Source organism: Stomoxys calcitrans, chromosome 4, assembly GCF_963082655.1.
Source record: "Stomoxys calcitrans chromosome 4, idStoCalc2.1, whole genome shotgun sequence".
In the NCBI taxonomy this organism is placed as follows: Eukaryota; Metazoa; Arthropoda; class Insecta; order Diptera; family Muscidae; genus Stomoxys; species Stomoxys calcitrans.
This window is the reverse complement of record NC_081555.1, coordinates 122375053-122401352: the sequence shown is the minus strand read 5'-3', so window position 1 is coordinate 122401352 and position 26300 is coordinate 122375053. Positions and strand designations below refer to the sequence as shown.

General features: G+C 36.1%; 1 protein-coding gene and 1 long non-coding RNA gene across 13 annotated transcripts in view; one reads left to right on the top strand and one right to left on the bottom strand.

The window, feature by feature from the left end:
• The window catches only part of LOC106092358 (uncharacterized), a 324230-nt gene that overhangs the window by 13312 nt on the left and 284618 nt on the right, over positions 1-26300 (bottom strand). The gene's annotated exons all lie outside the window — the stretch shown is intronic.
• LOC106095970 (voltage-dependent calcium channel type A subunit alpha-1) overlaps positions 1-26300 on the top strand; it is a 296916-nt gene that overhangs the window by 167648 nt on the left and 102968 nt on the right. For all 12 annotated transcript variants that reach the window (XM_013263455.2, XM_059368089.1, XM_059368092.1 and 9 more), the window contains 4 exons: positions 6488-6631; positions 6858-7059; positions 18560-18724; positions 23305-23415. In XM_013263455.2, the coding sequence (XP_013118909.1) occupies positions 6488-6631; positions 6858-7059; positions 18560-18724; positions 23305-23415 (622 nt within the window). The remainder of the gene's footprint in view (positions 1-6487; positions 6632-6857; positions 7060-18559; positions 18725-23304; positions 23416-26300) is intronic.

Below are 26300 nucleotides of genomic sequence, written 5' to 3'. Positions count from 1 at the left end.
TTGAATTTTCTTATATATAATGTTTACCACACGTTTAAATCGCCTATAAAGCATATGGTTCCAATTATTATATTAACAAAATACAATCTTAAACAAATATTTTTGCTTCATAGTATTCCTAAGAAGAAATTCCCAAGTAACTACTAATCTTAACGTTTCAGAGAAGCTGAATAAAAGTAAGTACATCATATGTATCGAGTTTTATATCAAATAAAAAAAAAAACATTACATTACATTAATTGATGTTTCTGTATTAGAGAAAAACGTATAATATAGCATAGTAAAAAACATTATGTTATTCTATCATATGTAAACATTAGTTAAAAGAAAACAAAATTCCAGAGAGAAAACTTAAACAAACAGAACTTCTAAGAAAAAATCTTCAAAAGGAAAGAGCGCCAGGTTTTTTTTTCTTCATTTTTGAAATAGGAATCAAAGAAAAACACATCTCCAGGATAATGATAACATTCAGGATATTTCTATTTTCGTGCATAATAAATGAAACCCATCGGTGACGCCAAGTGTTAAAGTAATTAAATGGAGGATATATTCTCAAGCGAACTGCGACTTTAAAATAATTACTTTTAATTGCACTGCAAGTCTGTACACAATAAAACACAAGCAGTCAGTTTTTCATATGTCATAGATTTTCAAAAAAAAAAAAAAAACAAAAGAAAATCCCCATAAACCAAATCATAACCCTGAGCTGAGACTTGCACACATTCAAGCCAAAACAACAAAACTCCAAAAAGGAAACAAAACACACACATATACACAAAGAAACACACAGACCTAACCCCGCTAAATTCAAATTCAAAATGCATTGCAATTGAAAAATTCTTAAGCAAAAAACAAAGAAAATAAATTACTGCCGAAAAGAACTTAACGTGCAATAAAAAGTTATAAATTTCCCATAATTGAAAGAGTAAATGTGTTTCTTAGTTCTTATCGTCTTGAGTTCTCATATATAGAGTTTCAGTTTATCAGTTTCAATAATTTTTTTTTTCATTTGAATTTATGTTTTTTTTTTTTTAAGAAAAATAAATGCGTGCACAGATTTTACAGAATGTAAGAGTAGCATTTTAAAGTTTCCCCGCTTGTTTATTTGCCTGATTACACTTTTGCCTCAAAAGTTGCCAAAATCATGCAAGCAAACAATGCTGAAATGAACAAAACGAACCAACAAAAAAAAAAAAATAATAAAATAAAATCAAAAAAAAAAAAAAAAATAAAACAAACACTGGCTTCCAATGAAAAATGATTTTCAAAAAATCAAAACGTATATGAAACGAATCGAACGAAATCCTCCATAATATTTGTTGCCAAACCCCCAATTGACCCCATTAGAATGAATAAGGAAAGCGATTAGTTTAGTATTTGACAAGGCTTCTGCCAAACACACGCAGAAATAGCTTGAAAGCAATTCGCATATCAGACGTTTCTCTTTTTTCCTTTTTTAGCCATCTTTTTTGCATTTTGAGTAGTAAAACAAAGGACGTTGAAGAATCAGTATGACAATCACTATCTCTCACTATATCAAGCAAAAGCAAAAAATCTATTTTTGCCTGTATTTTTTTTTTGTGAATTGGGTATTTTATTTTTTGTTAAAATACCAAAGGTCCATACTACTGCCAGAAGATTTCTTAATAAGCTTTTAACTCAACGTCACATGCGCGCGCTCTAAATTCCAATTCACAAAATTTTGATTTACATTCCAACATAGAGATGTGCATTGCTGTTTTATTCTTATTGCATATCTCTATAGAAGCAAAATTCTCAAAAAAAAAGGAAATTCTCAAGTCTGGATTTAGTCAATATTTATCTAATACTACTCACATCTACTAAATTATAAATATCCTACTCATTAAAATTTTCGATAAAATTCCTAATCATCCTGAAACGTAAAAAGCTGCTAGCAAATGGTAACAAAAAATATTTAGAAACTTTAGTACAAAATTTAGCATATGAAATTTTAACTAGAATTCTCAAATAATAAAAATGATATTCAATTAGATACTATAATCGATACAAATACTAACAAAATCAATAGCTTTAAACATCCCCATTTTAATTAGGCTAACAAATAATTGTCCTAGATTTTTAACAAAATTTAGTCGTTTTTTTTTTTTTGGTGTGTTAATAAATGAAAGTGCTAAATTTCATCTAATCTGGCTAACAACAATTAGTGTTTTTGGCTTAGCGTAACAGATCGATCAAATAACAACAACAGCTAACTGATATTTGTGTTCTGTTTCACTTGTTTTTTTTTTCAAACCAACAAAAAATTATGTATACGTCTATCTATATACATATATATATAGAATCTATATATTATTTATTTCCTCTATTGATTTCTTTTTATATACCTTACCGTCAAAATATTTTTACCGATTATTCGATCTATTGTTATAATCTTACAACACACTCAATAATTGTTTGTAAATAATTTATTTATAATTATTTATGTCACAACTACAAAAGATTTGTAATCTTTTGACTGTTTGCCTTCGTGTGCAATGAAACTTTTACAAAAAGCTTTAGCAGTGGCCGAAAACCATTATCTCTACGGCATAGCAATGCAAAAAATAAAATCAAATGATACAGTGTTAAAGTGCATCACGAAAATCAATTACAAATTATTTTATACAGAAAGTATTGAATTTTTTTAATAGCTTTGTATTTTTAAAAACATAAAAACAGACATATATAACATTGTTATTCAACATAAATATTTAACTTAACGTAAAAAAGTCGACTAAATTTGATTTTCATAGATAATTATATGTTCCCCTGCACCTAATTTGTAATCAACTCTAGAAAACTCTTCTGCTGTTTACATTAAAACGGTCTCATCTTTGCTACCGAGCTTCTTCAGGCATGGTTCTTTAAAAAGAGTACAAAGCTCTTAGTTGGTTCGTGTCCAGCAAATCCTTCCAGAGTGTATCGTTCATAATCCGCCTCTTGCCCTCAATCTCTCGAAGACTATGCCTATGGTTGAATAAGTACGAATGACAGAGATTTCTGTCACCCGCAAGTGAGTAGATCGGATTCGATATCTGACTCAACATATCGTTGATAAAAATATGAAAAATACAAGGAGAAAGGACAGAGCCCTGGGGTACACCTGCTTTATAGATGGATGAGAACCCATCTTTAACGACTCGCATAGTGCGATCTCTGAGAAAGTCGAAATAAATCAAACGAAGCCATTATAGACTTGGCTAGACATAGGGGTTTCAATGTAAAACCAGAGAAGCCTGAAATCTGATGGTTCACGAGGAAGCCGAAGATGGGCCAATTTGACGCTCACGTTTTCTCAATAGAACTGACAAGGTCAAATGCTAAGGAGTAATCTTGGACGAGAAGGCTCACAGATGTAGGCCACTATGTAGACGGGTCGTAGGCTCGAAATGGGGCCTAAATACGAATGTAATCCCCCGAATCTATAAGCAAAAAAAAAAAAAAACACTTGAAAAATTTTTACGATAAACTAAATACTTTTATTACAAAGGTTTTGTTTTATTGTAATCTTGTAATGTTTCGCTTCAACATATCAAACGGTATCCATAAACGTAGCATTGTTGATCGTCACAAACTTTGTTTGTTGTAAACCCTTTAGGAGCTTCGCCTAAGGTAAAATAACATTTATTTTGTTTAAAACCCCAAAATTGTATAATAGCGCAATTTTTTCAATAGCCTCAAATAACTATTCGTTTACCGGACCAATAACTATTATTTTGTATATTTCCTGCTTGAGAAAAAGGGATGCATATGAGCGTATAGAGCAGTGAAAGGCAAACCTACTCACACTACTGCATTTTACTGTGTACATACACAAGAAAATAATCCAACGCAAACCCATGGGCTTGCAAATAATTGCAACTGTGATCTCGTCATTGGTAGAGATTCTTATTCACAATATTTTTCTTTTTGATTTTGACTGACCAAAAACTCCGAAAATAGGCAATGGGAAATTTTGAGCAAAATGTTTACCTATTGTGGGACTCATAGAGAAAATCGCTGTGCATAATTGAAAGATCGATTAATAGATTCGCTTGCAAACGTCGTAAAAGCAAAAATCGGGTGATAGATATATGTGATGCTCTATCCAGGGTCGGTTTATATGACAGCCCATTTACAACCCCAATCGACTTACACTAATGGGAAGTATTCTTGCAAAATTTCAAGCGCCTAACTTTATTCCATCGTTAGCGTGCTCTCGACAGACAGGGATGCACAGGCGGTCGGGCAGGCTTTAATCGAGATGTCAAGATGATCAAGAATATATATACTTTGATGAGACTCACACCAATATTGCGATGTGCTACAAACGGTATGATGAAATTAATATACCCCCCCATCCTATGGTGGAGGATATAAAAACATCATCCAAATAGCTACCACGACACACTTACAAGACCACATTCTTTTCATGAAACTCTCCGTAACAAAATCATTTTACAAGAATAGGGGTTTCCAATAAGAGTTGTTATTTTAGTATTCAAATAAACATTTATTTTTTTATATAAATGATCCGATGTTTATTTCATAAAAAAGATGAAGGTATGCAGTGTAGGTATGAAAAAAACAAATAAGCCAAATGTCCACCACGATCACACTAACAGGACCATATTCTTTTCATGAATTTTTCCGTAACCAAATCACAAAGTGGCTTTTTTATGTCCCCGATAGCCTCACGAATTCCATATTTGAGGTTGGTGTACACCTTATCTTTCGTGTGGCCCCATAGAAAGAAGTCGCAAGGAGTTAAATCACAAGATCTCGATGACCAATTTGGATCACCTTTTCTAGATATAACACGAACCGGAAAGTTTGCAGATTTAACGCAAACTGTTTCGGATTTCAGGCATTCTGATGCAGAAAGACTTAGAATGGTACGAGAGTTCCGGCGTGTATTGCAGATAAAGGGATCTTATTCCTCTCAGTGATGTGACGGAAGACACGAGTGAGGTGGAAGTGAAACGTCAGCTCTTCCTCCGATCAAAAAATCATTAATCATCTCTCAAAAGCGCAATCCATAGATATAGTTACCTATATCAATGATCCCGCTGGAGTATAAACTGCACCCAATATTCACCCGTTGGGAATAGAGAGGCTTTTCAACAACTTCCAAGCCACATATGCTACAATTTCAATGTATTGTGCTCCGACAAGAAACTTCACTATGACCCAAACATGCTTAAGTTCTGCAAACTGTACCTGCAAATAATTTTAATGCGTTGTTGAAGACTGAATCATTTAACTTTTAATAATGGCGTAATTTCCACTTGCCAAAGAATAAAAGCTTCAAGATTGACAGCTACCGACATACTGAAGGATGCAAAATGACATTTCTTGTTGGAAAACCCTTTGCATCTGCCTTAAATTTACCTATGATATCCTTGTGTTCCGGTAGCCAGCACAGAGAAATAGGTATAAAAACGCAATGTTTGCTTGGTAAACGAATGTTTTAAACAATATTAGAATTTTTTAACAATTTTCAAAATCCGCTTCAGAACTATATATAAAGAAAAATTGGAATGCACATACTTTCTAGTTTCCCAATTTACAATATTCCAAATATTACATGGGATCTACTTCAGAGACGCACTGTATCATTTGATAAGCTTTTTGTCAAAAGTAACCAAACAAAATCAATGAAAATCCTATATTATTCTATATATTTTTTTTTTCAAAGTTTCAAAAAACAAACCTAAAGAAAGAATGCTCACAATATTAGAAGAATAAAAAAAAAAACGAGAAGAAAGAAAAGTAAACAACTACTACAACAGTAAACTAAATGCAAATTCGCCAAAAATGAAACTTCTACAAGAAAACACAAATTCTCACAGCTGTCATTCGAAAAAAACCAAAAAACAGAAATCTCAAAACATACGATTCTCTTTCAAAAAAAAACAGCATACAACAAAAATCACTCAGAAAAAAAAAATCACTCCGCTTCTTTCTACTTGCTTTTTTCTGTAAAGTATCTTAGTATCGATTTTGTAACATTTGCTATTTCTTTACGCCTTATTTGTGTAAAGGAACCCAATCATGCAAAACAGCTTCCTTCACATTTCCCCAACATAACTAAGAAAAACCTAAGTCCATTAACCCATAAACCATGCATTCCATTCATCAAAACTCTAAACCATTAAGCACATTTAACACTAACATACATATCATAGTAGCCACAAAAATAGTAGTAGAAATTCATCAATAAAATTCTAGAGCATTAATTAGAATTACAATTGTTTTTATTGTTTTTTTTTTACTTTTGTATTTAATTTTTTTGATTTTTTTACTAAAACTTATTTTTGTTAATTTTTAATATAATTTATAATTTTTAAACAAATTATTTAACAAAAAACCAAACAATTTACTTACAAAATCCAAACCCTCCAAACGTATCCAAAAAAAATCAAAATCTCATTTTGAACCTAAACAAAATAAAAATCCTCATCACCTCATCAATGAACCAAACCAGGGGTTCGTATTTTAAATTCGAAGAAGGAGAAATACTGCCAAAGCAAGAGGCTCGCATGTGGAAGGCGCAAAGTTTTCACTACGACAACGTTGCAGCTGCAATGTTGACACTATTCGCAGTACAGACCGGCGAAGGATGGCCACAGTAAGCTATACGTTTTTCCATAACTAGTACTAAGCTTAACATTTTCACATTCACAAATTTAACTTACGATTATGATTTTAAGCTCTTTCTTTAACAACACACTTTTTCTCTAACTAAACTTAACTAAACCAAAAAACAAACCAAAATCTATGTTGTATTATAAAAAAAACTAAAATAATTTTTTTTATTACAAAAAAATCATTACAAATATTAATCAATAATTTAGAGTACTGCAACACTCCATGGCTGCCACTTACGAAGATAGGGGTCCAATACAAAATTTCCGGATTGAAATGTCCATATTTTATATCGTTTATTTTATCGTATTTCCATTCTTCTTTGTAAACATATTCGTGGCCTTGATTATCATTACTTTCCAAGAGCAAGGCGAAGCTGAGTTACAAGATGGTGAAATTGATAAAAATCAGGTGAGATTAAAACGCCACAATATGCTGCGCTAATAATTCGTAATTAATACAAAAACAAAAAAACAACAACAAAAACATAACAGAATAGTTTAAAGAATATAAATGCTACAATTGGTTTGCTAAATACTACTATTGATTGATCATAGATGTGTATATTTCTGTTTATATGTTTGTGTGTGTCTAACTAACCTAAACAAAAACGCTAAAAAGCTATTAGAATTTAGTACAAAAAACAACTGTCTTAAAAGCTTCATATATATCTTCCACTTAACAAAATTCTAATTGTTATTTGGTTTTAGTTTTAAGTGAAATGTTTCATACATGTTTTTTTTTAATTGTAAGAAAATGTAGAATAACTAATTTAGGCCAAAAAAAAAAAGATTTTGCTTTACATATTGCCAAATCCAAAAAATTTAAAGCTAAATTTATACAACATATCTGCATTAACAATTTTTTTGATTTATCGATTTAGCAACTAATGAAATTAGTGAATCACAATTTTATTTTCAAAGCCAATACTCCAACTTTAAACCAATCATTAGATTTTCTAACCAGAAATAATTTGTAGTTCCGAAAAATTGTACCATTCAATCCACCCAATTCCCCTGTAGCTTTCTTTTGCAATGTTTAGACATTAACAAATTAGATATTCATTTAGATGATAATCTTTTAGTTTATTTAACTTCATCCTATATCAAAAGGATTGAGATAATGTGATCCTACAATGTAGATGTATTCACTATTTTTGGTGTAAAATATACTGCATTCAAAGATTAGTCCAAATAATATCAAAAGTTGAAAAGCATTTAGTTCGTCTCGGCCATACTTTGAACATCCACCACCATGGATGTATACTTATCCACATTTCGTCGAAATCCGATAAAAATGAAACTTATTCAGAAACCCTTCAAAGTACAGCTGTAAAACATTATAATCCTACTAAGACCATATCGCGCAATGGTTTTGAGGGGTCAAAAAGAGTATAGAGTTCCAAATTTCGTTCATATCTTAAAACAAGTGAAAATGCATTAAGTTCAGCGGGGCCGAACTTTGGATACCCACCACCTCGAATATGAATATTAGCCACAATTCGTCATAAAACGATGAGAAATTCATCATTACATCTATATCTCCGGTCTTCGTCATATTCAGTAAGGCTATGCAAGGATCTAACAAAACTCTTTGTACCAAACTTATCGGTTAGCTTAGGTTGAAAAGAAAGTGCCGATATTTGAAACTGTCCCATGCCACTATGGACATACACCTAGGCCAGTAATCGGCTTGTTGTGCGCTCTAAAAACTAAAAAGTTAATTAAAAAACCAAAATCTTAGTTAGGAATTTCGTGCTATTTATAAAATCCTTAATTGTTTTCCATACCACTCCCCTAAGTTGAGTCATGTCTGGTATCGTGTCCCCACTTATGTACCGGTGTCTGTTAGCCGCAAATGCAATGCAATGCTCCAACGTCTCATTATCTTCCCCATACGTCCTACACATGCTATCACTTGCCGCACCGATTTTGCAAAAGTGAGCTCGTAGTCACATGTGTCCCGTTATAACACCAAATGCTGTACTGACCTCCTTCTTACTTCCTTTCAGTAATAACCTCGTTCTTTCATGATCCGCATCTCCCCATAGGATTTTCATCGATTCTACCGACCGTTTCGCTATTCCACGGTATTACATGATAAGACAATATATTCTCTGAACCTGTTGTATTATCCTTACGTTGCACTTTTTCTCCATCGCAGTCCACCACAGTACTGAAGCGTAATTAAGTATCGGTCTAATCACGCTTCTGTAGAGCCAGTGGGCTATCCCCGGATTCAGGCCCCATTTCGAGCCTACGGCACGTCTATGTAGGGCCCAACGCTCCTGGATGTGACACTTTCCATTCATTTTCTTGTCAAAGATCACTCCTACGTATTTAACCTTTTCAGATATCGAAATTGATCTATTAAAGAAACGTAACGCATTAAATTGGCCCAACTTCTTCTTGAAGCCCCTAAGTGTGGCCCAGTCCTATGCCGTCTGCAAGACTCTTTCGGCCCTTCTGCATAGCTGGTTCGGATACTTACCCCTTAGAAATACCATGACATCGTCTGCGTAGCGGACGGGTTCAAATCCCTCCCTAGTCAGCATCCGTAATAGCATATTTATGGCGGTCTTAAAAGCCATAAACCCAAAGAAGTGGCGTGCTATGTGCCCTTATATTTATGCCATGGGACCCACCAAGTATCAACTTGTTCCTTAGAATATCGTTTATTCAGTCTCTTAAGATCCAGTCCACCCGGTACTGGTCTAAGGATTGGATACGAGTGTTGACCCGCATATTGTTAAAAGCCCACTCGCCATATCGCCACTGTGTATGTCTTGGCATCGAAGTATTCTTTTATTTTCTGCACAACCTCGTGCAGGGCAGTCTCTTAACACAGGCTTTCCCTTAACACAGGTATGCTGTTTGTATTATAGCAGTTTGTTGAATGTTCTACTCGTTATCATGGTGTCCATAATACGTTCCATAGGTTTGAGTAGAAAGGTCGTAAGACTTGTATGTTTGGTGTTGTAGGCCTTTGGTGTCGCATAACTTACCCTGCAGGACCTGCGTATAACTATCACCCTTTTCTCTTGCCAGGCTCTTGGAGTATATGCAAGACCTAAGTAAATGCAAATTTTGCCCATGAACATTCCACTAAGGAACTGGGGCAAACTTCTCACATATCAATAAGTGCAGTCCGATTCAAGTTTTAAGCTCATTGATAAGGGGCCTCCTTTTTATAGCCGAGGCCGAACTGCGTGCCGCAGTGCGACATCTCTTTCGAGAGAAGTTTTACATGGCATAGTACCTCACAAATGTTGCCAGCATTAGGAAGGGAAAACCACTGATGAAAATTTTTTCTGATGGTCTCGCCAGGATTTGAACCCAGGCGTTCAGCCTCATAGGCGTACATGCTAACCTTTGCGCTACGGTGGCCTCAAAGTCATAAGCTCACTGTGAAAGTAGAGGCCGAATGGGGCGCCAGACAGTCCGCCTTCTTCTGTAGTAACGCCGGAAATATTCCATTAGGTCCGGGTGACTTAAATGGTTTGAAGCTCTTCAAGGCTTCCCTTAACATAAATTCTGTAATGATAAGCGTACGATCAATCTCATTGCTCCAAATTTCCGGTGACTCTGTCAGTCCCCTCGTATCACAATATGTTCTCCGTTGTCTCTTCTCTCACTCCCAAGTCGGCTACTAACGTTTCAGTTTGGACATGGGCTTTTGAGAGAAACATTTTCATTTTGGCGGCGTCATTTTACAAATTTTGAGTAAATGGGCTTGTTGATAGTGGATGATGTTCTCATCATCGGCTCCCTGTCCGTTAGGCTGCATTGAGATTCTTGTCGCCATGCTTCCTGATGTTTCAATATTAGAACTTTACCTATCCTAGTCTTCCAATTCTTGAGAATGTCGGTGATGGGACCATCGTTTGATCCCTGTTCGTTTGGCTGTTATGGATATTTCGCCCCTACACTGGGGTTGCTTATTCTATTGTTTACAATGTTGAGAGATTCGGTAATTTTCTCGCCGGCCCCTTGTTCGTTAGGCGGTATTGAGTGTTCTTCCGCTGCACCGCCTGATGGCTCAATATAAGAATATTTGCCTATCTTAGTCTTCCCAATCATGAAAAAGACGGCCTTGGTCCCGCAGTATGCAATGCCTTTAGTCTTAGCCAAACTTATCACGGAAACTTGATCAATGCCCACCACAAGGAGAATTCCTTCTCCTCGCTGTGGAAGACCTTACATTTTCCCGCGGCCAAACTTTGGCTTTGCTTGTTACGGCTTTCATCATGGTTTCCGGCGCGAATTAGCTGTCCCATCCCTTGATGAAGGCAGTCACCTTTGTGAGCTGCGAAATGTCCACCTTTCTCACCAAGCCTAGCCTTGCGCCCTCCCAAGGAGTGTGGATAGTTCTAACGAGTTTTTTTAGGGTATCCAAAGTTTCTGCTGACGCAAAGCGCAACATCACGATGTCCCCTCTTACTCGCAGCTCATAATTTTTATGGGTGGACATTCTTTACAGTTCCACACATGTTTCATAATCCGCTTGTTCACCCGGCTATCCACTTGGGACCAATGATGTGGTGCAATCCTACGGCATGCACTGGTGATATAGACGACTACATATTTCAGCTAGTTTCTTTTGTGCTTCTTGGCCACTTTGGCGTAAAAGAGCGGGTCCTTATGTTTTTCAGCGACCATCATCCCATGCCGTGAAGGCGTCCTTTTGGAAGTCAGAGTTCACCATGAAGGAAGGAAGTTCAGTTCACCATGATTACCTGTTCTTACTTGAAGGAGGGTAGCCTTGGTCTTCCCAGAGCTCTTGAAATCGAAGCTATCTTATTACCCGTTCTAACTATGTCTCCCTCCATAGGACACTGTCTGGAGTCTTTATTGAGGGAGGGTAGCCTTGGTCTTCTCAGAATTCTTGAAATCGAGGAGATCTTTTTCAGCGTATTAGCAGTGTTGTGTTATTCGGCAGACCTGATTATCTTTCCAGCTTCCGTTGAAGTGTTTGCACTTTCGCCCGACTGCGACGACGGTGCATACTCCTCAGTTTTCTCGTCATGCCCGGAATTGCTTTCTCGGACTTTTTGTGACATTAGCAAGCCCTCACTCGTTTTTGATGTTTTGATTGACAATGTCGCTGTCTGAGTCTGAATCGGAAACACAACCTTTACTTAAAGTCTGGGGACGAACTGTGCTTGCCTCTGAGTTATCCGTATCTACCTTATTTGTTAGTCTGACGACTGGTTGAGAGCTCGACTCTTGCTCACCCACATCTGTGGGAGGGGCTACTGTCTGAGTCCGTTCTGAGCCTACTCCTGAGAGGATTTATTTTTTTTTTTTGTAATAGGCAGTCCTATTCCGAGATGTAGATTTTTGAGAAGCAGGTGTCTTCAATTATAATAGAATAAATATTAAAAAAAAACGTTATCTTCCTATTCGCTCAATGTTAATGATTTCGTTTAAAAAAATATGTAGTTTAATGTGACCCTCAAAAAGGAAAAAACATCAAAATAATAAAAACATTTGATTATTGCTGTAACTTTAGATCGTGTATTCATAGGATACACACATCTAATTAATTGGGCAAATGGTCAATAGACCAACTAAAATATTTTGAAAAAATGAAAATAAAACCTTTTTGATGTTTAATCATATGAATAAAATAGTTTTAGCAAACATTTTTATAGTAATTAAGTATGAAACATTTCACGTAAATACAAAAAACCTATACAAACAATATTCAAAATTTAAACTTTTTCCAAAATTTCATTACTGACTCCACTAGCAAAAATTTTTAGAAATAAATTATTGTGCATAGTTTTAGTCTCTAATTTTTGCAACTGAAAAAAATATCAAAACACAATTAGCCAATCATTTCAATAGAAATCAATGCATTATTTTAAATGTACATAAAAGCTAGATGATCTCCTTTAGATGCAACGGTATCTAAACGCTATTGACCTAAACGGTCTTCAGTTGTCATTTATAGAAGTTTTCGTTTATTTTCTTGTTTTACTTCCTTTTTTTTTGAGTATATATTTATTATAATTTTGTTTATTGTTTAATGTGTATAAATGTTGAACATTTTCCGGAAGTTGCTAAAAGTTTTTTAAATTACAGTTACTAACTTTAAAGAACAAGTTAATTACAGCTTTACCATAGATATTTTATTAAGCTTTTAGTTGCCGAATAAAATGTTTTTGGTAAAGTTCGCTATAGTTTACTTTCTGTATTACAAACGCAAAAAAATGTTTATGTGTATGCTTTAAGAAAAATAAAAAAGAGGTTTGTATAATGCATTTAGATGAAAAAAAAAGAATACTGCAATCAAGGCACAAACTTTACATGCTGTCGCTTTAGTTATTATTTTACTGCTATCAATTTGCAAGATTAGAAATGCGAAATTTTTAGTTAAGTGCACTGCAATCAAATTGTTTTATGTTTATTGTTAATGCAAACCAGATGTTATACTCTATTAATCAATAAGAATTTCCTCTTCCAAAACTGAAATATCACTAAAGAAGGAACGGTTTCTATCAATCATACCCGCCAATGGTGTATTGTACAGAAATATTTTACAAAAATATAAAACTACATATTAAAGCAAGGTTAAGTCAGGTTATTTATATGTGGCATCCGGCTCACTTAGACGTTTTCCTTCATTGTGATACAACAGGAACAGGAGAATAAAGGTACCTTCTAGTTCCTACCGTTGAAGCATACAGATCGATTTAAAAAGCTCAACAACTTCCGAATGTTTAGATCCGCTAAATCAGACTAGTTCTCAAAGAAATGAGAACCTAAAGTAGAACTCCTTCTGACTGCCAGTGCAGAACACCCTTAGAGTTTCCTCTTCCTCGTCGTCCTCACAGCTTTTGCAGAAGTCGTTACTTGCAACGTGCAGTCTGTCAACATCTTTTCCGATCAGACAGTGACCTGTCATGACTGACACAATGACCGAGACGTCTGTTCTAGTCAGGAATAGCCTTTTCAAAGCTAGAATAGGCCACATAATTTTGAAATTTTGAAAACCATCAGTCATTCGTTAGCCATCGAGCTTAATCCTGCAGTCCAAGGCATACCCACAGATTCCAATTTCCCTGAATATGTAAGGTAGTTTCTACTCTTAAAAGCTAGAATAGGAATTTTGAACTGTTCTGCTATATCGCTGAGACATCTACGACAGTCTTGGGTGGTGTTTGAATTAAGATATTTAATAGCTGTTTGAGAAGATATTTATACCAATAGTCGTTATGACATTATATCCGTGCCATTCCACTACTTCTGCGATTGCAGGGACCTCCATTTGATACACTCTATAGTGGTTAATATGACCAGTTCTAGTTCTTCAGAGTACGCTCACCTGGTCTTATACTTTGGAACCATTCATATAGAAGTCTATGTAGCTTTTATTACGAGAGATATAGTGATTTTAATCGGTTCTACCAGATGTAGTGGTGTAATCCACACCGACTGGAATATGCGTAGCCGCCTTATGACCAAAGAGAAAGCTCTCTTTGCCTCACAGCAGTGCAAATGCAAATTTACCCATGAACATTCCACTAAGGAACTGGGGCACACTTCTCACATATCACTGAGTGCTGTCCGATTAAAATTTTAAACTCAATGATATAGGCACTACTTTTCTTGAATTGTCTATGGCAAAAAATTTGTCCTATTAGCAGAACTTAAAATAGCGTTCCAATCGCCTCGTTCTTCTGCGCTCCTTCTGAAATCTCTGACACCACTTGATCTTTCCATCGGTCGTCCCGGTTTAAGTGTATCACACTGATGACCTTCAAAAGACTTCTTCGCTGGAGCTTCTCCATTTATTCGGACACCATAACCTAGCAAACACAACCTTTGTGTTGTGATACGTTTAACTACGCGTACGTAGTTATACAGATCATACAGTTAGTGGTTTATACGACGACGATACCCTTCATAAAAGCAAATTTGCCATAAATTTTAAGAAATATGTTTTTCTCAAACACTCTAAGCACTGTCTCGTCTGCTGTTCCATGTACCAATTATTCGGAACCATATCACAACACGGGTTGTATCAGGGTCTAATATAGTGTAATCTTTATCTGTCGAATGGTGGATTGGTCTCCAAACTGCTTTCTTAATTCAAGAACCATTTGCTTGCCAATATAATTCTTCGTTTTATTTCAAAACTGGTGTCATTCGTTTCGGTTACGACGGTGTCAAAGTACATAAAGTTGCTGACTTTCTCAATGTTGTAGTTCCCAACATCCTGCATTTTCTTTTTCTGCTCTCGTGTACAAGACGTTGTGGGAGTTGAGTTTTTTTTTTATCTATTTATTACCAGTCCCACTTTTACTTATTCTCTTTCGACATATTCAAATGTTGCCGTTACTACTTCCGTTGACCAGCCCATGACATCAATATCGTGGGTATAGCCGAGTAGCATGTGTTCTCTTGTGAGTAGTGTGCCATATTTATTCACATCTGCAGCTCGTATAATCTTCTCCAGCAGAATATTAAAGAGATTACAAGATAAACTTTCATTCTTTTCTTTCGTATTCTTACAGAGGAACATGTATCAGCAAGTGTCATCCTACAGAGTCTTATTAATTTTTAAGGCATACCAAACTCAGACATGGCTTGAAATACCTTTAAACGTATAAGGCTGTCGAAAGAGGCTTGTTGTCAACGAAGAGATCGCAAGAGTTGAGTTGTTCCTTCTCTGGTCTTTTCTAGGATTTGGCTTAGTGTGAACATTTGACATATGGTGATATAAAGCCGCATTGATACGGTCCAATTATCTCATTGACTTTCGGTTTTAATCTTTCACACAGTACCCTATAAAGTCTCTTGTGTGCGATGGGGAGGAGACTTATTCCTCTGTAGTTGGCACTTTACGTCTTGTCTCCGTTCTTTTGTACGGGATATAGTATGCTGAGTTTCCAATCATTGGGTATGCGTTCTTCTAGCCAGATCGCGCAGACATGCTGATGCATGTGCCTTATCAGCGTGTCGCTTTCGGTATTAAATATTTCAGCGGGCAACACATCGGCTCCAGATGCCTTGTTGTTTTTCAGTCGGGTCACTGCTATTTGGACCCATACTGACTAAGAGGTAAACATTCTTCACCATCATCCGGATATGCGTTCTTAGAAGCCAGATCGCGCAGATGAACTGCAGCATACGCCTTGTCAGCTTGTCGCCTCCGGTTTTTCAGTCGGGTCATTGTTACTTGGACCTTATTCTGACTAGGAGGAAAACATTGTATGCCATCATCAGGGATTGGTTGTGCGGTATCTGCTTCTCTTCGCCGCCATCGCCGGACACTAGCAGTTGAGAAAATCTTTCTTTCCATATCCCAAGCTCACTTTCTGTATCAGTTATCTATCTACACCAAGCTATATGTTTGATGTTTGATTATGTGGTAAAATTTCAGGACTTCATTCTGACTCATGTACATCTCAATTCGCTCACACCCACGTCTTTCCATTTTCCTTTTCTTTCTGCGCAATAGAATTTTCTTCTCTCTCCATTTGTCCCGATAAATCCCCTTTACCAGTTGGTGCATATACTGCACAAACTCTTGGATTCAGTAGCATTTCGACACTCCAGGTCAATCTATGGGTTTCTTGGGGGAGACTTCTGGAACCCAAGTACTGATTTCGTGGTATTTTCCATGGAGTGGGCCATGTGATTCATCAAGCATTTGGATCATTCGAGTAGAGTATGCCGATGCCATCTGTTAGGTTTGCAGCTTTTCATGTCCAGCTCCCATACAGTGTCAGATCGTAGTTTTCTCGCCATGCTCAAATGGGTGCGAACCTTTACTTCAACAAGGTAATTATCAATCATCGATATTTGCTCCACAGATCGATCGTACATCTAACATGCTGTATGAATGCCTTCCATCTATTACAACATGTGGCCGTGTGAATCCTTCTATGTTGAAATCTGGTAACTAATTACCATGCTCTTTGCCGCAACGAAATCTGTTAGCCTTTATGGGAAGTTTCTTCATGTAGGCTCAATTTTCGGGCTGTTTTCTTTCCCAATCTTTGCATTAAAATTGCATTAACGATAAAATCGTTATGGGATATCGTGGGCAGGGCAGCGGTCTTATTTTCTCTCTAGGCGCTCATAGAAAATATCCTTGGTCTGCTCGTCCTTGTCTTCCGTCGGGGCAAGGGCACAAATAAGGCTGGTGTTGAGAATTTGCCTTTAATGCGGATTGTGGCTAGCCTTTCATCCACCGGAGTGAAGCTGGAGACAAGGTGTTTCACTCTCAGACTATCTACAAATAGATAGCCAAATTTATGACTTTGTCATGGTAGCTATAGATAGTATAGTTCGTCACCATCTGGTGTTATTGTAACGCCATTCCTTGTCCATCGCACTGCCTGTGCATATACTGCACCTTCTCTATAAGGAGTCCGGAACACATGGGTCTAAATGACAGATATATCTAAATAAGGTCCGATCTTAAACGGATTTTGGTTCGGATATAAAAAGGCTTATTACAACTCACTGTTACACATTCCAGCGCCATAGGCGGACATGGCAATAAATGCGCATGTTATGGTTTTATGATCCTACATCAGCACATCGGTATATATGACAGCTATATCTGAGGTAAGCATGTCCGCTTATGGCGTTGAACGCCAGGCTACGAATCCTGGCAAGACCATCAGAAAAAATTTTTCAGCGGTGGTTTTATGTCATGTAAAAACTTCTCTCCAAAGAGGTGTCGCACTGCGGCACGCCGTTTGGATTCGGTTATAAAAAGAAGGTCCCTTATCATTGAGCTTAAAACTTGATTCGGACTACACTCCATGATATGTGTAAAGTTTGACCCCGTTCCTTAGTGGAATGTTCATGGGCGAAATTTGCATTTTTGTATATATGAATATAGTCTGATCGAGATCATTTTTGGCACGGATGACAATGGGCCTTATTGGACAGTTCCAAGTTTCAGCAAAATAGGTTAATAAATGCGCTTTTTATGGGGCTAAGACTCCATTGCTCCCCACTGGGGCCTCACCGTAGTTAGGCTGGAACTAAAGTTCCAGGCGTTTCTGACTAGGGTGGCATCAGACAGTTCCACGCAGATCACCAACTCCACCATCCTAACTGTTGCACCCATAAGATTCATTATTAAGGAACTGTTTCTTTCCAAAACAATTAATAAGCATCCGAGTGACTTTAATAACCTAACTCGATAGCTTGAGGTATTCAAAATTGATTGCACAAAAATGCATTTCGTAGATTTAACTGTGGCTGATTAAGGGCTATCATGTTTATACTTCCAATTCGCACAATTTTTGTGTAGACTCTAAATGTCGGGATTTTCGCTTATTTTTTTCCAATAGTCGGGTCATTCACAAAAAGATTGGATAATCCCGACCATCTGGTATCCATGTTGGTAACTTGAATTACCGTTTACGTAACATTAATCTCATTGGATGATAATCCAATATCAATACGATACCATATGGTTTAATTGTATAAAATTTTACCGACAGGTATTGGTTATGCACCCGGTTTTTTGTACGAGCGAACTTTTTTTGCAAGATAGTATTAACATCTGGTTTGTAGCTCACATTTGTTGTATTCAACAATCACTTCTTCAAAAAATTCTTAGATTTACTTTAAATGCTTTAGATGTCTTTTACACTTAAACAACTAATAGATTGTCATACACTTAGTTAAGAAACTAGGACTAAAAACAAAACAAACTTAGATTAAGAATTTTAGATTTACATTATTTAATAATATGTGCATTGAAATTATCTATAAGTGTGTGCGTGTGTCTGTGGCTCTGCTCTTACCAACAAAACCAATGTGCGCTACTCTACTCTAACTACAACTGAGAAGAATATGTATTTGTTTTTTTCTTCATTGACCTTTCACAATTTACTAATGAACTTTATTTAAACTCCATGGAATTCAATTCTTTGCAGAAATCATGTATAGACTTTACAATAGGAGCGCGACCATTAGAACGCTACATGCCCAAAAATCGTAATACATTTAAATATAAAGTATGGCGTATTGTCGTATCGACACCCTTCGAATACTTTATAATGATGCTTATTGTGTTCAATACTTTATTGCTGATGATGAAGGTAAGTGAAAAACTAAAAAAAGGTCACAAAACAAAAATGAAAACTTAATCACCGATACTGTCCCCCAAAGAACACTAAAAACAAGAGATCATAACATTTTGTAAACTCGTGTATTTGGATTTTCAAAATGCATTCATGTATTAGTTGAATTTAATTTTGTCTATTTTTATTTCAGTTTGTTATGTATGTTATTTCGTTTTATATTTTACAATTATATAAATTCATTTTTTATTTAAATTTTGTCTTTTAAACATTGTTAAAAAAAACTGTGTACATATAAGTAATCAATGTTAACAAACAATTAATATTATTTATTTACATGTCTATGTCACTATTACATTTTTTTTCAAATTTTGTATAAACCATTTAAATTATAAACTTTCTTTCTTAAAATTATCTACTATTCTTCGTATTAAGCGTTTAATTATATAAGAAAGAGTTCTTCTAATTCATTATTCCATTACCAGTTCATATCATAATATTGGAAAATCAAACTTTGCCCATGATCATTCCACTAAGGAACAGGGGCAAAATTCTCACACAATCACTTTCCAGGAAGTTCTAGTTCGAACAATGTTCTGCCCACGGATTCTGAAAAAGGCAGTAAGGGAAGTAAGAACTTTGGGCTCTTACTTACTGAAAAGGTCTTTCAGAGAGTTTTAACTCCAAGTCTTAACTTACAATGTTCTGGCTTCAGATTATAAAGGAGTTAGTAAATGTAGTATAAAGACAAAATGCAATGAACTTGTTTGCGCAATAATTTAACCCTTTTAATTGTTGAAAACGTCTTAATTTTTGACTTTATACCAAGGAATTACAAGTTCATTAGTTTTAATGACAGTGTTGAATCCGACTCATCTAAATGTTTTTTTTTGTGTTTTTAAACCGACGAATTTATGTCTAGTAAGTTCTGAAAATTTTCAACTGAAAAACGCAACAACCTTTTCCCAGTAGTAGTTGTGCATCCTGAGTACTAAAATTCTTGTTTCTTTTCCTTGTAAATCCTTCACGATAGTTAAAAAATCTTTTTTGAACCTTCCCTTCGGCAGCATGATTTCCAATTAAGCAACTATCTGTAAGTTTAAAATGACTATTATCGTAAAATAATCAATCTACTACCATAGACAGGAAGCTATCAATCATGACAGACTGTGCAGTAATTGTCACAAGTTTTCAATTCTATGAAGTTTGGGTTTTAACTTGGAACCCAGCTAACAAAGGTAAACCCAGAGAAAAGTTGATACCCAACGTGCTCATATCAGTACCATGTTAGTAAAGCAACACCGTATGGTACAAAAACAATAACGGATGGTATGGATGAAACATAAAGTGATTAGTACAGTTTGGTACTAGACTTATTACCGAACTGGTATTGGTTTTAATACCAGTCTGTTATTGTTTTTAGCACCAAACCGTTACTGGTTTTACTATCAAACCGTTATTGACTATTCCACCCCCTAATGAACCAAAAAAAAAAAACCATTGACATACCCATCGGTATACTTGTCAATGGGTCTAGCTCGTTTCCTTCTTGGTATTACAAATGAATTCACTAAGTTATAATACCCTGTACCACAGTAGTGGCGTTAGGTATAAAAAGTAAACCTCGAAAAAGAAAATATAAGTAAGGAATTCCGTACTGCTTGCAAAATCCCTCATTGTATTCCATATCACTCACCCAAGTTGGTTCAAGTCTGGTGTTGTGCACCAACCTTAGTGCCGGTGACTGTTACGCCGCGAAAGCCGGAAACAGTAACTCGGACTGCGTCGACTCGACTTCGGGTTAACGATTTGGCCTTCTGCTCTTTCCTCCCCCCTTACTCCGCTATGGCCCGGCACCCAAACGATACGGATCATGACATCTTCAGAGACGTTAATCTTTTTCTTACTCTCCCAGGCTATTAGTGACATTACCGTCCTGGTTGTTATTGGCCTACCCTGTCCAGTTTACTCTTCGTAAAGATTTTCACACTCGACGTCCTCGTGTTAACACAATACCAACTCTCGTATTTCGTGATCACCCGAATCACTACCTGCAGAGCCGTATTATGATCGTGCAGTCGAAAACAGTCATCAGTACATGGTTTCTTAACGTAGATCCTGTCCTTTAGCTTTGATGCATCTGGGTAGCATGAGCTTCCAGATGCGATAGGAAATCTCTTCCATTCCTTCTTATCATCGCCTTGATTATACCGCGATGGTATGACCTGCTCCTATCCTATATCCATTCTCCTATCGCCTCATAGCCGCAGTGGCTGTCTCACACTCGATCTGTATGTCTTTGGGTCGGATATGTAGAATAGTGTCCAGAGTCGTTGTGAGCGTGGCCCTCCTCGCTCCTTTCTCGCCAAGAAATGTCGTCTGAACCTGATGTATTATCCTAACGTTGCACTTTTTCTCCATCGCAGTCCACCAAACTACTGAGGCGAAAGTAGATATTATTCTAATCATGTTCCTTTAGAGCTAATGGATAATCCTGGGATTCAGGCAGCATTTCGAGCCGTCTCCGTACGCTTCTGAATGTGACACTTCCAATTCAGTTTACTGTCCAAGATCCAAGTATTTGACCTTGTCAGATATCGAAATTGCTATATTGAGGAAACGTGGCGCTTTAAATTGAACCACCTTCATCTTTCTCGTGAATATGCAGATTTCAATCTTTTCTGGGTTAACATTGAGACCCTTGGGTATAGCCCAGTTGTATGCCATCTGCAAGACCCTTACGTCGTCTAGCAGACGGGTTCAAGTCCCTCCTCAGTCAGCATCTGTAAAAGGTAATTTATGGTGGTCACCCATATGAGTAGCGGTAAAATGCATACCTGTAGCTTGCCCTGTGAAAACCTTTTTCAAGGCATTCCCACCGACCTTCCCTTGATATAGACATGCTGTTCGTATTTGTGCAGCTCGCTAGATGTCCTACACTTTATCATGGTTTGTAGGCCTTTCGTATCGCATAACTTGCCTTGCCGGGCTTGATTCACCATTGCCATCAGCCAGGCTTTCAGAGTATATGCAAGTCCTAGGCACGCTGTGAAAAGTGGCCAGATGGGGCGCCAGGTAGTCCTAATCATTCTATAGCAAAACCGGAAATATTCCATCAGGTCCGGAAGACTTAAATGGTTTGAAGCTCCTCAAGTCTTCCTTTACCATATATGATAAGTCATTGGGACATTCTAGGCACACTGTAAAATCAGTGGCCAAATGGGGCGGCACGTCAACCTCCTTCTATAGTAACACCGGAAACATTTCATAAGGTCCGGTCGACTTAAATGGTTTGAAGCTCCTGAAGCCTTCCTTTAGCATAAATGATAAGTTTTCGATCAACCTAATTGGTCCATAATTCCGTTGTCTCCTTGAGTCCCGTCGTATCCTATGGAAAATGCGTTTTTATCAAAAGCCTCAACATGTCCTCTCTCTCTCACTACCATGTTGTCTATCAAAGTTTCAGTTTGGACAAGGGTATTTGAAAGAAACGTTTTCGTCTTGACGGCCTCTTTAACGCCATCGACCAGTTAGCAGAAAAGCTTCCAGGAGGCACATTTTGCCACTCTGATAATCTAATTGTGTCTCATAATCTTTGTGTATTTCGTGTGTAATACACATCCCAATAAACTATCCCTCTTTAACGAAATGCTCTGTTATAAGATGTGCAAACCTCTTTCCGAATATTGCGAATCTACCCGATCATCCAGAGTTTCTTTAGGTTTACCATAGTGGTGAAACTTTTATCTTTACCTCCTAGGTTAGAAGCGGAGTTCTGAAAACGTAAATCCAAGCAAAGCTCAGTTCTTCCCACGATTTGGGTAATAGACACAGCCACCACGGCGGGGCCACACCACTGTTAGGTTGGAACCGAAATCCCAGGGACTCCTAACATGCGTGGTACGAGATTAAACATTTCATAGCCAAAAGAGACTTTATCAAAGGTCTCGGAACATCACCTACGAAAAGAGAGAAATCCCACCATGTCAACCTACCTACCTATAAAAAATACGACTTAGAGAACACTAAACGGACTCAACAATAACCCTCAAGCAATAAAAGGACAAAACTGCGCAGTTTCAACATGCCTTGTCTTATACAGAGTACAGTTATTCAGTTGGGCGAGCCCATATACTGATTAAGAAAAACAAAAAAAATCCATTTACCATCACAATGAAATCCACACTTAGACTAAAGCCAAAGTCTGGGGGATCGCGGACAAATATCGCGTGACAAAAAACAATTAGTCACCCGACCAGTTGTTTTTCTCAAATATTGCTCAAAAAATTTATAAAAAATTTTAGTTTTTTTTACATAACTGTAAGTGAAAATAATTCTCAATATTTATTTTCAATATGTATTATAATTTCGTAATTTAGTCCCACTTATGTCATTATATTTTCATATTTTTTAGTATTCACGAATCATTATCACTCACACGCACAATACATTCAAACACAACACAAAAAAATTATTTATTCTTTATAAAACTATTTTTAATTGTGTCTTATTTCTTCTATATCAAACAATTAATAATTAACAAATTGTTTTAAAAAATATATATTTAAAATAACCATAATTTTTACCCATTATATTAGTATCATAATCAAGGTGAGATGTATGAAAAATCGCTGAAATATATCAACATGGGATTTACGGGGATGTTCAGTGTAGAAACTGTACTGAAGATCATTGGATTCGGTGTAAAGGTACGTACCGCATTTACAACAACAGAGACTTGTTAACATGTACTATATTGATTTGTACAATATGTACTTAAATTTTATAAAGCTGTATATAAACATATGAACAAACTGCTGAAAATTTCAATGTTTTCCTTAAAATTTATATTGTATAGAAATAATCTACTTAAGATGTTCTTAAAAGTTTTTTGCTTTAAAAATATCGAACTGGTCCAATGGCCCCAGGTTCATATTCTCTAGTTAAGGCTTGAGCAATTTGACGAAAATCACTTAAGAACCTTTAATTGAGCTAATCCTAAATTTAACTAGAGATAATGAACGTAGGAATTTAAAATGGTAAGTTTAATTTGCAAGAAACAACATGGTTTCACCGTGAGGAACCAACATGGTTTTATATACGAATATATAAATTTATTTATCATATAAAAATTGTATCCATAGCATGTGACTTACAATTCATCGCTAACTTTAATTATGCTATTGTTAAAACTTTGCTTGAAAATAATGCTATTATCAATTAGATATCATTTCGCTTTGAATGCAGAAAATATAGGCAAAATCCATTATATATTTCACTATTTTCATGTGAATGTAATTAAAGGTGTTTTAACTGTCTCAAGAACTGAAGAATTTCTTAGTCTTCTGTGGCAGAAATTCACATGAGACATTCATATGAAACATGAAAGTAAGAAACAGGGCAAATAAATTATCTATTAGGGATGGAAAATTATCGATTTATGCTCCATTCGATAGTTTCGATATGTTTCTTCTAAACTATCGATTGTATCGATAAATTTGTTAAATAAGTTATATTATATACACTATTTCAAAGAAAACATGTGAAAACGAGTAAATTTGACCAAGTCGATCTTTGAACGTCTAATCAGTTCTGCTCGAGCTATATTTAAGAGATAAGTTGAACCGTCTTCGATCAAGGTAATATAAAAAGTGTTTGGTCTGAGAATTCTAAACCCTTTTTGTGTTTATCCCTTGACCTAATGTAATATTACCACCCAAAGTTGGAATTTCCAAAACCTAAGACCATGACCCAAAAATTGTTCCACAGCGCTTTTCGCTTAATTAACATGATGATTATTATGAAGAAAGTAAATATGTTTGAATTTTGAAGATTTTTTTATTAAAAAACTAACGTTTGGCTTATGAATTATGGAATTTTTGGTTAATCCAATAATTTTTATCAAAAAAAGGGTACTTTTCGAATCTTATGTACCCTCCACCATAGTTTGCATTTGTCGTTTTCCCTTCCCGATATCTCTTTTCACTCAAACAAAGGATAAAAGAAAAACTTTTTATACTATTGGAGCTATATCAAGTTATGGTCCGATTCGGACCATTATTGCACCCATAATAAGCACTTTTATTATCCGATTTCACTGAAACTGAGAATAGTGAGTTACATTAGGCCCGTCGGCATCCGAATATGGTCCAGATCGATTCATGTTTCGATATAGTTGCTATTTTAGGTGGAGAAAGGCCACTGGGGAGTGGACTAAGCACCCCATAATTTTAAAAATTACATTGTTTATGACAATGTTTGCCCATTTTATTACTTTTCAAAGGAATTAGGGCCCCCTACCTAGAATGTTAGACTTGCTCCGCTTATGGCTGTCATACTGACCGATTTAGGGTCTTAGGCAAATAACAGCCGTATTTTTCATTCGATTACGTCGAAATTTAAAACTGTGAGTTATACTAGAACCTCCGATATCTGAAACGAATATGATCTGTATAAGGCTATATATACATATATCAGCCATAAATACCGATCTACCGATTCAAGGTTTTAGGCCCATAATAGGCATTTTTTACCCGATTTCACTGAAAATGAGAACAGTGAGCTTTAATTAAGCATCCGAATATGGTCCAGATTGATTTATATTTTTAAATAGCTGCTATCATAAGTGGAGAAAGGCATCTGGGGAGTGTTCTAAACATCCCCAGAAAAGTTTTACCCTTCAGATTTTTAAAAATTACGGTATTTTCTACCAAATTGGCTCATATTATTGCTATTAAAAGGGGTTTAGAACCCTCCAGAAAGTTCGGCTTATTCCGCTAATGTCTGCCATACAGACTGATCTGCCATGTCCTAAGCTCATAACAGCCTCGTTTGTTACCCGATTTTGCTAAAATTTATAACAGTGGATAAGGCCGGGCCACCAGTTTTCCAAACCGGAGATGTTCGATATCGGACTATATTTTGATATAGCTGTCATATAGACCGATTTGGATTTATGGTCTTAATCCAATAAAAGGCGCATTTATAATCCGATATCTTTGAAATCTGGAACAATGAGTTATACAAGTCCACCCTATATCCTAACCGAATATGGTAAATATGTGACCATATTTAGATATAGTTGCCGTATAGACTGATCTTCCGATTTAGTAGAGAATTTTTTGGCCGATTTCGCTGAAATTTTATTTATAATTTAATAGGATATAAAATTTACTCATGGTGTTGGGTATTTAAAGTATGGCACGACCGAACTTAATGCTTTTTTATACCTCCCACCATAGGATGGGTGAATACAAATTTCGTGATTCCATTTGTAACACCTCGCAATAAAACTCCACAAAGTACATATATTTTTTATCATGACATTTTAAGTCGATCTAATCAAGTCCGTCTGTCTGTCTGCCGAAACACGCTAACTTTCAAAGAAATAAACCTAGGCGCTTTGCACGAATACTTCATATTAATGTTAGTCATTTGGGATTGTAAATGGGCCATATCGACCCATATTTTGATAGAGCTGTCACATAAACTGTTCTGGGATCTTGATTTCTTGAGCCTCTAGAGGGCGTATTTCATTTCCGATTAGGCTGAAATTTTGTACAACAACTTATTCTATGACCTTGCTTGCTAAGAA